The sequence below is a fragment of the Sinohyriopsis cumingii genome, chromosome 5 (genome assembly GCF_028554795.1).
Source record: "Sinohyriopsis cumingii isolate HCF-2022 chromosome 5, ASM2855479v2, whole genome shotgun sequence".
Classification (NCBI taxonomy): domain Eukaryota; kingdom Metazoa; phylum Mollusca; class Bivalvia; order Unionida; family Unionidae; genus Sinohyriopsis; species Sinohyriopsis cumingii.
This window is the reverse complement of record NC_142965.1, coordinates 30460769-30473386: the sequence shown is the minus strand read 5'-3', so window position 1 is coordinate 30473386 and position 12618 is coordinate 30460769. Positions and strand designations below refer to the sequence as shown.

The window sequence follows — 12618 nt, the reverse complement described above, 5'->3', positions numbered from 1 at the left end:
ATACTGGCAGTCATCCTAACCCACATATTGCTCTAGACACTCACTACCTATGATGCCCAGCTTAGTCCTCAATATCCAGCAGACATCACTGTACAATATTCTCAGACCTTTGTCACTCAAAGGTAACCTTTGATCAGCAACTGTTTGGAAGTCACAATATCAGATTCAGGGTGCTCCATGAGCCTTGTGAGCAGTAGACCTTTTGACTCTTCTACAGGTAATTCACAGGTACAAGAGACCTAATACTCACCACCTGCAAACAAAATGACCATGCTTGGTCTCAAGTTCCATCATCATTTCTAGACTATACCATGATGTGTGATGACTTTGTATTCCTAACTTCCAGCTTTTACCTTTGGAATTCTGTTCTCCTCCTCCTCCTACTGTATCAACTACCTGGGTCAGAGCCCTAGCATCAGTTGATATTTTGACTAAAAAGGAAGAATCTAACTTTACATTACTTGTGCAGTCTGAAGGAGTTACTGACATTTTAGACTGTCTACAACTTCATTTACAAGACTCAAGCATCAACTGACTTTTTCTCACAAAAATACCTTCCATCAAATTTTTGTTGTCAGTTATACAAGTTCCATACCCCAGTGATTCAAATGGACACCCCAGCAGTCAAATGAGATATCATTGGGTATGACAAAAACATTCTATTCATATGCATTGGACACTTTTTAATGACACTCAGCAGTTGGTATGCAATATCATGTCCATGGGCTCTGTGTATCTTTGGGTATCTTCCAACAGGCAGAACACAGCCGATCTTCTCCAGCTCCAAATCCAGACTTGTCTGACCTTCTCTCCAACTTTGATTATACATGACCAAAAATGTTTACTCTGTGCCCAGAGTGGAACCTATCGTGGGTACTAACCTAGCTGAACAAGACACCATCTGAACCACTTTCAAGGGAATCATTGGTTCACCTTTCATATAAGACCTGCTTCTTCACTGCATTGAAGCAATGGCTGGCAGAGTCAACAAGATATATGCCCTATCAGTGGACTACATGCAGTTCCGACATGACAGATCAGCTTCACTCATGACATTACCAGCTTTCATAGCAAGAAGAGACCCCTGTTCATGACAGTACCAGCTTTCATAGCAAGAAGAGACTCCTGTTTATGACAGGACCAGCTTTCATAGCAAGAAGAGACTCATGTTCATGACAGTACCAGCTTTCATAGCAAGAAGAGACCCCTGTTCATGACAGTACCAGCTTTCATAGCAAGAAGAGACCCCTGTTCATGACAGTACCAGCTTTCATAGCAAGAAGAGACTCCTGTTCATGACAGTACCAGCTTTCATAGCAAGAAGAGACTCCTGTTCATGACAGTACGAGCTTTCATAGCAAGAAGAGACTCCTGTTCATGGGTAACCAGACTTTTATAATGAAATCACTGTCTACTCTGGACACTTCAGCTCAAGGCTACCTACAGGACCCAGTGGTAGTTCTGAAAGTGGTATCTATAGAGGACAAACACATTGCATTTAGGGAGATCATGTCTATTCTTACTTATCAAAAAAGAACAGGATGATATAACAGCTGAGACACTTTTGTTCTTTAAAAAGTGGGTTATTCACTCTGCATATCAGGAAACAACCCCAGATCAAATGAATGTGTTACACATTTCAGCTCATGAGTTTAAAGCAGTTGCTACAAGCATAGCATTTGAGCAAAACTGTTCTTTAACTCACATTAGCCATGTCATGGCAAGGAGATCAGAGTCAGCTCACATTAGCCATGCCATGGCATGGAGATCTGAGTCAACTCACATTAGCCATGCCATGGCATGGAGTTCAGAGTCAACTCACATTAGTCATGCCATGGCGTGGAGATCAGAGTTGTCATTCTCCAGCTTTTATTTAAGAGATTTTTCATCCCAACCTTGATCTGGTGGGATGTATAGTCATGGCACAACAGATCACCTTACCAGGTCATTCAACAGCATCATGAGAATGTGACAATGACTTCTGCTGCATTTGCAAGAGGGAAAATTTTCCCTTTTTCAAAGCCAGTCCTGACATATGAGTCCATATTCCAGACATTTTATCTAGAAGCTGTCTGACATGCCATAGGTGACCAGAGATGATCTCTCCAGGTTAAGGTGATGTATCCATCTCTTATCTATTCTCCTAAGGTATCATGACTGTGTGTGTGATTTGGATTTTTACTGCAGCTTTAACAATTTTTCAGTCATATTACTGCGATGTCCACAGTGTGGCAGTTTATAGTGATGTCTAGCACTGGGGCATCATGTCGCAGACATTTAGCATGATGTCCCACCCAGTCATATTATCCTGACACCAGGCCGACCAGTCGTAACACTAAGCACTTAGTGCTGAACACCAAGCGATATTATGACTGTAATGTATTTGATGAAGAAACTAATTTTTTTAGTAAAATATATTTCTTTGATAATACTTACACAATCATAATACACATGCACCTTCCCAGTCTCCTTGCAGCATATCTGCCATTTTTCTAGACAGTGTTGGGGAGTTTTTCAGACTCAAAAAGTGTTTTGAGGTCCCAAGGTGGGTAAGTGTACATGACCAAAAAACAAAACAAGAGTTATGTCATCCAATTAAGAGTAAGCTATAGAAAATGATTGGAAATTCTAATCTGAATTTAAAAAAATAACTGTCTAGTTCAAAGCATTTAATACACTTAAAAAGAAAGTTATAATTAATAGACTTAGCAGTGTCAAATAACAATGTCATACACATATACATGTGCAAACACTCACATCATCGCAACCACACTGATATCAAATAAAAACATTCATCAAGTTTCTGTCTTTAAGTTCATTGGATGGCATAATATGGGCTCAGTTAGATACAATCTCTTTGCTGCTCTCAATGGATTGATTTGGGTGTGTGAAGGTAAAGCAAGTGTCATTAGTGTTCATCTCCACATTTGCTAGAGACTGGATTGTACTGTTGTCCAAACTTCCCTGCTGGATTCTTTCAGTGGATCTTGGTCATAATGGAGTTATTCATAATGACCAAAGCCATATTGGAACTGTATCTGAGGCAGCTTGACCACAAGATATGCTTGCCTTTATAGTAAAATGAATATGTAGCAAATTTAGGACTGACCATTTCATTGAGAGAAGTGACGAAAATAATATTTTCAAGTTTAATGGGGGACATACTGGTAATAAAGTACTAATAAATGCCTCTGTCCAGTATGGGTGTTAATGCTTTATCATCAAACATGAGCAAGTGCTTAATATTGTCTTTTAGTTAATCTTTTTCATGGCTAAAATCATCCTGAAAAGTTAATTAATAGTTCATTATTTCATAAAATGAAAAATAATAAAGAGAATTTTCAATTCAGCTTGTCAAATATGCTACATGTAGGTGGTGCTCCTGTTTCGACAGACATTGTATACTTCATGTTCATAGGATGTTTGCAGTATGTGCAAAGATTTTAATGCTCCCCTTTTTCTTGTGCTTGACAAAGTAAGACCTTTAGTTTTGAAAAAAAAAATTTGCTGGGCTTTTGCTGATGACATATTGTTTACAGAATCACAATCTACAAAATGAATCACTTTGAATGCTATTTTGACATGAAATAATCATGTTTTGTATTTCATTGTGGAGTAAAATCAGATGTCCGAGAAACATTGCCGCTGATAACAAACTTGATTAAAGTTGACTTCAGCATTCTCATTCAGTGCAGTGATATGTAATAAAATCTATTCTTCAGTACATCTCTAATTTGATGTACTTTACTTCTGACAAATTTGGTTGTTGTACCTTATTTACTTTACATCTGCAAATTAGCACTGTTTATGCACAGATTACATGCATATATCATGGTAGTCAAGAAATATATAGTTTCTGTTGTTGTTGTTTCAAAAAACTTTGCTGATAAGAATTTCCTGAAAATTGTTTTTCGAAACATGACTGTGTCAGGGAATTGGGTGTCCAAAATCGTGTTTTTCATGTCACACTAAGACAATCATTTCTGACTCATTTGCCTCCAGAAATCTCTGGTATACAGATGCTGAAAAAAATTTAATCCTTGATTTCCAATTTGTAATTGTTAGCTCTTACATATCACATGTATATTCCTCAGCACAACAGTGTCTATATAGTGCCAGTTAAAAGTAATGTTGTCATGTTGTTTAAGGTGCACAAGTTTCGTTGACTTTGATCTGATCTATTTTATGCCATGTTGTTTAATGCATACAAGTTTTGTTGATTTTGATCTGATCCATTTTATGCCATGTTGTTTAAGGCATACAGGTTGTGTTGACTTTGATCTGATCCATTTTTTGCCATGTTGTGTAATGTGTACAAGTTTTCTTGACTTTGATCTGATCCATTTTATGCCATGTTGTTTAAGGTATACAAGTTTTGTTGACTTTGATCTGATCCATTTTATACCATGTTGCGTAATGTGTACAAGTTTTCTTGACTTTGATCTGATCCATTTTATGCCATGTTGTTTAAGGTATACAAGTTCTGTTGATTTTGATCTGATCCATTTTATGCCATGTTGTTTAATGCACACAAGTTGTGTTGACTTTGATCTGATCCATTTTAATGCCATGTTGTGTAATGTGTACAAGTTTCCTTGACTTTGATCTGATACATTTTATGCCATGTTGTTTAAGGTATACAAGTTTTGTTGACTTTGATCTGATCCATTTTATACCATGTTGTTTAATGAGTACAAGTTTTGTTGACTTTGATCTGATCCATTTTATGCCATGTTGCTTAACGCATACAAGTTTTGTTGACTTTGATCTGATCCATTTTTATGCCATGTTGTTGGAGGCATACAAGTTTTGCTGACTTTGATCTGATTCATTTTATGCCATATTGTTTAAGACATACAGATTTTTTTACTTTCATCTGATCAATTTTATGCCATGTTGTTTACATATACAAGTTTTGTTGACTTTGATCTGATTGATCTGATCCATTTTATGCCATGTTGTCTGAGGTCTCCTCATTTTGTTGACTTTGATCTGATCCATTATATGCCATATTGTCTAAGGTCTGCTCGTTTTGTTGACTTTGATCTGATCCATTATATGCCGTATTGTCTGAGGTCTACTCATTTTGTTGACTTTGATCTAATCCATTATATACCATATCGTCTAAGGTCTACTCGTTTTGTTGACTTTGATCTGATCCGTTATATGCCGTATTGTCTAAGGTCTACTCATTTTGTTGACTTTGATCTGATCCATTATATGCCATATTGTCTAAGGTCTACTCATTTTGTTGACTTTGATCTAATCCATTATATGCCATATTGTCTAAGGTCTACTCCTTTTGTTGACTTTCTTCTGATCCAATTTATGACTTGTTGTTGAAGTTGTACAAGTGTTTTTGACTTATCTGATCCATTTTATGTCATGCTGTTTAAGACATACAAGTTTTGTTGACTTTGATCTGATCCATTTTATGCCATGCTGTGTAATGTGTACAAGTTTTCTTGACTTTGATCTGACCCATTTTATGCCATGTTGTTTAAGGTATACAAGTTTTCTTGACTTTGATTAATTTTATGCCATGTTGATTAAAACCTACAAGTTTTGTTGACTTTGATCTGATCCATTTTATGCCATGTTGTTTAATGTGTACAAGTTTTTGTTAACATTGATCAGATCCATTCTATGCAATGTTGTTTAAGGCATACAAGTTCTGTTGATTTTGATCTGATCCATTTTATGTCATGTTTATTGTGTGCTGGTCTTTTTGACTTTAATCTGATCCATTTTATGCCATGTTGATTAATACGTATAAGTTTTGTTGACATTGATCAATTTTATGCCATGTTGATTAATGCATACAAGTTTTGTTGACTTTGATCCATTTTATGCCATATCAACTCGACCTTACTGCACATTATTTATACAAGAGTACCAGAATGACACAAATGAATAGATTAATGTTGATGTGTGTAATGGAACTACTAAAAATAGTTACATTATCTTTACTCCTTTGAGTAGGTGTTTGAATTTTAGGTCATTTAGTTAAGTGATGATGTGACTGGTAAAGTTACTAACTGTTGCAATACAGTATACATTTTGCCTCAGTGTTTCTTTAACAAATTGCTACCATTAAAGCACAACAGGGGTGTTCTGTTGGTGGCAGTTGATTGGTGCTGGTAAGTTTGGTTTTAGATGTCAGTACTATCTTGGTAAACAAATATTTAAATTTATTAATTCAGATATTTCTGAAAATGTATTCTCATCTTAATGTTTGGTTATTCATTTCAGCTTCAGTATGTAATCTTAAAATGTGTATATAATGTAACATTAGGATATCACTGCTATCCTGGTAAACAAATATTTAAATTGCTATTATCAATTCAGATATTCGTGAAAAAATGTCCTCATTTAAATGTTTGGTTATTCATTTCAGGCTCAGGAAGTAATCTTAAAAAATGTATGTAATCAGTGTGTGTGATTTGGATTTTTAACATAGCTTTAACAATTTTTTAGTCATATCGCTAAGATGTTTCAGTTTGGCAGATTATATTAATTTCTAGCATTCATATAAAGGTAAGTATCACGCAAATCTGTCAGTTGAAGAATGTCCACTTGTGGTCTGGGGTGATGGGTCACTGGAATAGTGAGATGATCTGGTTGCTGCAAGTTTGGGTGATTGACTGCTGTGACAAACAGTGAGGGAGGCTGGCTCACTCTGATATTGACATGATTCGATTCCTTCAGTTTTTTTGTTGATTGAAAGCTCCTGGGGGAGGTTATTCATTACAGTCATTTTTCTCCATCTTGGAGTTTGAATATCTTTATGCCAGGAAGCCTCTGAGTCATTAGTACTAGCATGCCTTCAATCTGTTCTCTTTGTGAGTTGGTAATTATATGTGATGCCTTAGTCTATTCTAACTCTACAATTTTCTCATCCTTTTCCTTTAGTTTCTCCTTTAAAATCCTATCTCATCATGCAGTTGTTTATTTCGTACATACATTTTTCATAGTTTTCCTACAGTTTTAATATAACATTAGTGTCTACAATGAATACTGTTTGCTATTCAGTCTTATCCATGTTAACATGGGAACTTGTACCCAAGTCTTTCAGAATATCAGGTTCATCTGATGCTGTGATTAGCCGTTCCACCAGTTTTTCCTTTGCAGCAGCTATGGCCATTTTTTTCTTTCAATTTGGCTTCTGTCATCTGTGTTTTGGTGGCTATTTGGGTTTCTTCTTTCCAGTCCTGTCTAATACACATTTCTTTTCACCTTGTTAGTCTTCTTTCTGTTTTGTCTTTTTTCCAGCTACTTGTAGCTGAGGATTTTCAGCTGGAGAAAAAGAAAAAGACATTGTAAACATACATATATGCTGTATTCATTTTAATTTTGTGAACTGACCTCCCCCATGCACCAAACATTTGTAAGGAAGGCTAAATTTACAGACCAGTATCAAGTTGCACTCGATTTTCAGATAGTATCAGATAGTATCTATGGAATATACATTTTTTGTAATTCAAAACAAGATTTGCTTAATGAAAGTTCTTATTTCTTCCAAAAAGTGTGTGTGTGTGTATATGTGTATATATATATATATATATATATATATATATATATATATATATATATATATATATATATATATATATATATATATATATATATATATATTTATTTATTTGATTACACAATCATTAAAACCTGAATGCATGCCATCAGCAGATCATAACACCAAACTTTAATTGTGTAAGGAAGTTAAATTTACTGACCAATAATAGTATAGAGCATGCACTTGATTTTCAGATGCATGCTATGTGTGGAGCATGCATTTTTTGTAATAATTCCAAAAAGTATGTATATATTTGAGTCCACAATTATTAAGACCTGAATGCATGCCATCATCAAATCACAATGCTTATATACTCATTTGTAATCATTTTATACCCATGCAACTGAAATGGTTTTGTTCTAGCATCATTATCCATGTATGTAGGCTATAATGGTTTTTTTAATAAGACCTAACTTAAAATGGTGTCAGTCAGACATCCAATATGGCTGCTTGATGTCTGTCTTAAAAATCTTGTTATCACTACTGCCCTGATTGGGATGATCATTATGAGATGGGGTTTCACCAAATAACTTCGAATGATGTCTACTTTGTCCTAAATGAATATGGTGCCATGATAATATTCAGGATGTGCACTGCAGCAGACTTTGATCTGATCCATTTTATTAAAATATTAATATACAAGAGTATGAGGTGATTTCATAACTTGATAGTTTAAAGGTAGAAATGGTCTTTTCTTGAACTCATGGAAATTCATTTTGCCCTGTAGATTGTCAGTCCCTTTGAGGGCTTTTGTTTTACTGCTTTTCTATACTTTTCCTCAAATTCTTTTTAAGATACAGCAATGAAACTTTGTTATTCTCCTTGTCTTCCCATTAACTTGACAGTTGTGTCTTAAAGGTAATAGAATTCATTATTGTGAACTTTTATGACTGCACCATGGTAGATGGGGATAAAAAATCTTTAATTATCTTGAAGGTCAAGGTCACATGTAAATATTTAGTTTTATATCACATTTTCCTTCCTTTTAAGAGTTATTTGAGATTAAGATTAAAACTTTGTATACTTAATTGTATATTGTTATTGGCAGATGTGTCACATTCCATATTGGGAGTCTTGTTATGACATTACAGGTCACATTCTGAATTGAGAGTCTTATCTTTACATTACAGGTTACATTCCATATTGGGAGTTTTATCCTTACATTACAGGTTACATTCCATATAGGGTGTCTTATCTTTACATTAAAGGTTACATTCCATATTGGGAGTTTTATCTTTACATTACAGGTCACATTCCATATTGGGAGTTTTATCTTTACATTACAGGTCACATTCCATATTAGGAGTTTTATCTTTGCATCAAAGGTTACATTCCATATAAGGTGTCTTATCTTTACACTACAGGTCACATTCCATATTTGGAGTTTTATCTTTGCATTAAAGGTTACATTCCATATAGGGTGTCTTATCTTTACACTACAGGTCACATTCCATATTGGGAGTTTTATCTTTGCATTAAAGGTTACATTCCATATAGGGAGTCTTATCTTTACATTACAGGTCAAATTCCATATTGGGAGTTTTATCTTTACATTACAGGTCACATTCCATATTGGGAGTTTTATCTTTACAGGTCACATTCCATATTAGGAGTTTTATCTTTGCATTAAAGGGTATGTTCCATGTTGGGTGTCTTATCTTTACATTACAGGTCACATTCCATATTAGGAGTTTTATCTTTGCATTACACGTCACATTCCATATTGGGAGTTTTATCTTTACACTACAAGTCACATTCCATATTAGGAGTTTTATAATTACATTACAGGTTACATTCCATATTGGGAGTTTTATCTTTACATTACACATCACATTCCATATTAGGAGTTTTATAATTACATTACTGGTTACATTCCATATTGGGAGTTTTATCTTTACATTACACGTCACATTCCATATTGGGAGTTTTATCTTTACACTGCAAGTCACATTCCATATTGGGTGTCTTATCTACACTCCATATTGGGTGTCTTATCTTTACACTACAGGTCACATTCCATATTGGTACTTTTTTCCTTACATTGCAGGTTACATTCCATATTGGGAGTTTTATCCTTACATTACAGGTCACATTCCATATTGGGAGTTTTACCTTTACATTACAGGTCACATTCCATATTGGGAGTTTTATCTTTACATTACAGGTCACATTCCGTATTGGGAGTTTTACCTTTACATTACAGGTCACATTCCAAATTGGGAGTTTTACCTTTACATTACAGGTCAATATTTTAGGTTTTAATAGCATTTTCCTTTTTATAAGAATAATGAACTGTTTAAGATACATTGTAAATGACTAAAATTATGAACTAATTAGGTTACAGTGTGATATTTTATGTGGGCTTTTTTTAGTGGACCACATCAACAATGTGATATTTCATTGGGCTGTTTTTTGAGTAGGACACATCAACAGTGGAGGGCTGTAATGTGCATTAAAGCTCACTTACAGCCATCAAGATGCTTTAATTCACTGTTCAGTTTTCAGATAGATAAATCTCCCTAAATTGTTTTCATTTGTCAGGTGCTTGTGTTAGAATAAAATAATTAAATATCATCCATAAATAGGTTATCATCCCCCATAAATTGTAATTGCTTGGCTTGTTTTTCTTATATATAAAATTTTAAGGATACATATATCAGAGTACTTAGGAACTCCTTATTGTATATGCAGCATATAACTTTATGGACTGTGAAAATAGTTTTCATGCATAGCCTTTATGGACTGTTAAAATAGTTCTCATGCATAGCCCTTATGGAATGTGAAAATAGTTCTCAGGTATAGCCTTTATGGACTGTGACAATAGTTCTCATGCATAGCCTTTATGGACTGTGAAAATAGTTCTCATGCATAGTCTTTATGGAATGTGAAAATAGTTCTCATGCATAGCCTTTATGGAATGTGAAAATAGTTCTCATGCATAGACTTTTATTGTCTTTGAAAATAGTTCTCATGCATAGCCTTTATGGACTGTGAAAATAGTTCTTGTGCATAGACTTTATGGACTGTGAAAATAGTTCTCATGCATAGTCTTTATGGAATGTGAAAATAGTTCTCATGCATAGCCTTTATGGAATGTGAAAATAGTTCTCATGCATAGCCTTTATGGACTGTGAAAATAGTTCTTGTTCATAGCCTTTATGGACTGTGAAAATAGTTCTCATGCATAGTCTTTATGGAATGTGAAAATAGTTCTCATGCATAGCCTTTATGGAATGTGAAAATAGTTCTCATGCATAGCCTTTATGGACTGTGAAAATAGTTCTCATGCATAGAGTTTATGGAATGTGAAAATAGTTCTCATGCATAGCCTTTATGGAATGTGAAAATAGTTCTCATGCATAGCCTTTATGGAATGTGAAAATAGTTCTCATGCATAGCCTTTATGGAATGTGAAAATAGTTCTCATGCATAGCTTTTATGGAATGTGAAAATGGTTCTCATCCATAGCCATTCTGGAATGTGAAACTAGTTTTCATACTTTTTTCTGCTTATATGGGATGTGAAAATAGTTCTCTAATGCTTTATTCTACTGTAGGATGCGAGGATTGTTATGTTGCAGATATCACTTTAGATTGTGAGTAGTAGAGTCTTTCAGCTTTTGAAATGTTTACTGAGGTTTAACAGCCTTAATATGTATTGATATGTCAGATGCAATGTCCAAAATAAACAATAAATTTGATATATCCCACATTTTTTGGCAGAGCAAGGGGAAGGACTTCGAGGAAAACCATAACCTGATGTCAGAAGTGGGTTTCTTGTATTTCCACATTATTAAGCGGAAGATGGACCTTAAAAAAGACCTCACGCTTGAGGGTAATACAGTTTGCATGTGCATCATATTTTTACATACTTTGCTACCAGCAAGATGATAAGTTTTATGAAAATTTCACCCATATCGTAATATCAATCTAGTCTTTAAAATGTGTATAGCCAATAAACAGATCCCGACTATTGTCTTATGAAATCAGTTCAAGAAATTAAGGGTTCTGTAGTAAAGTGAACTTTTGGTTGTGTTTTAAAAAGCATTTTGAGCAATCTAGGTTTTTCAAGCAAACTGTGTTCAACTCAACAAGATTCTCCTGTATTTAATACTTAATTTAATATACCATGTACCTGAATAAATTTTAAAATCCTGTACTCAAACAGCTAGTGCATTTCTAATCTTTATGTATGGCCTACAGCAGTAGGCACATTGACAGAAAATACAGAAGTATCACACAGACAGAAAATACAGCAGTATTACAATGACAAAAAATAAAGCAGTATCACACTGACAGAAAATACAGAAGTATCAAACTGACAGAAACTACTGCAATATCACACCAACATAAAATACAGAAGTATCACTTTGAGAGAAAATAAAGCAGTATCACACAGACAAAAAATACAGCAGTATCACACTGACAGAAAATACAGCAGTATCACACTGACAGAAAATAGGGGCCTCATGTGGTCGAGTGGTCTAAAGTGCTCACCATTATGAATCACTGCCATCTCACCTCAGTATGCATGGGAACTGAGTCTCAGGCTCAACCATTGTGGGTACACGAGAAAGGTTGCCAGTAGATTCTCATGGGTTGGTGATTCTTTCTGGAGTTTTCCTAGGTTCTTCCTCCACCATTTGTACTGGCTGCCATGTATGGCCTATATTGTGCTGAAAAATGGCGTTAAACCCTACAACAACAACAACTGACAGAAAATACAGAAGTAACTCATCACATTACCATATATACTCGTGTATAAAGGTCTGGAAGATGGGGGGGGGGGGTCAGCTTATCCATGGACCAGTGTCTAAGCTTGACACTTTTTAGATCTTTTTATTGACTACTGTAATGGCTGTAAATCTTGGGACATGAAACAATAATTTTTTCCGTATCCTAAGACATAGGCATGTAAAAAAAAGTAACTTTTGGAGACCCGACAATTATTAAACTGTTATAAAGTACTATGATTGATTTTGGTATTATTTTGCATGTGCATATTTTCTGATTTCTCCAACACAAAGTTAAATAAAGGTAAATACA

At 34.7% G+C, this 12618-nt stretch overlaps 1 protein-coding gene across 1 annotated transcript in view; it reads left to right on the top strand.

The window, feature by feature from the left end:
- LOC149798873 (inositol 1,4,5-trisphosphate-gated calcium channel ITPR2-like) overlaps positions 1-12618 on the top strand; it is a 367714-nt gene that overhangs the window by 292974 nt on the left and 62122 nt on the right. Inside the window, exon 56 of the mRNA XM_089957788.1 lies at positions 11296-11407. Within this exon, the coding sequence (XP_089813914.1) occupies positions 11296-11407 (112 nt within the window). The remainder of the gene's footprint in view (positions 1-11295; positions 11408-12618) is intronic.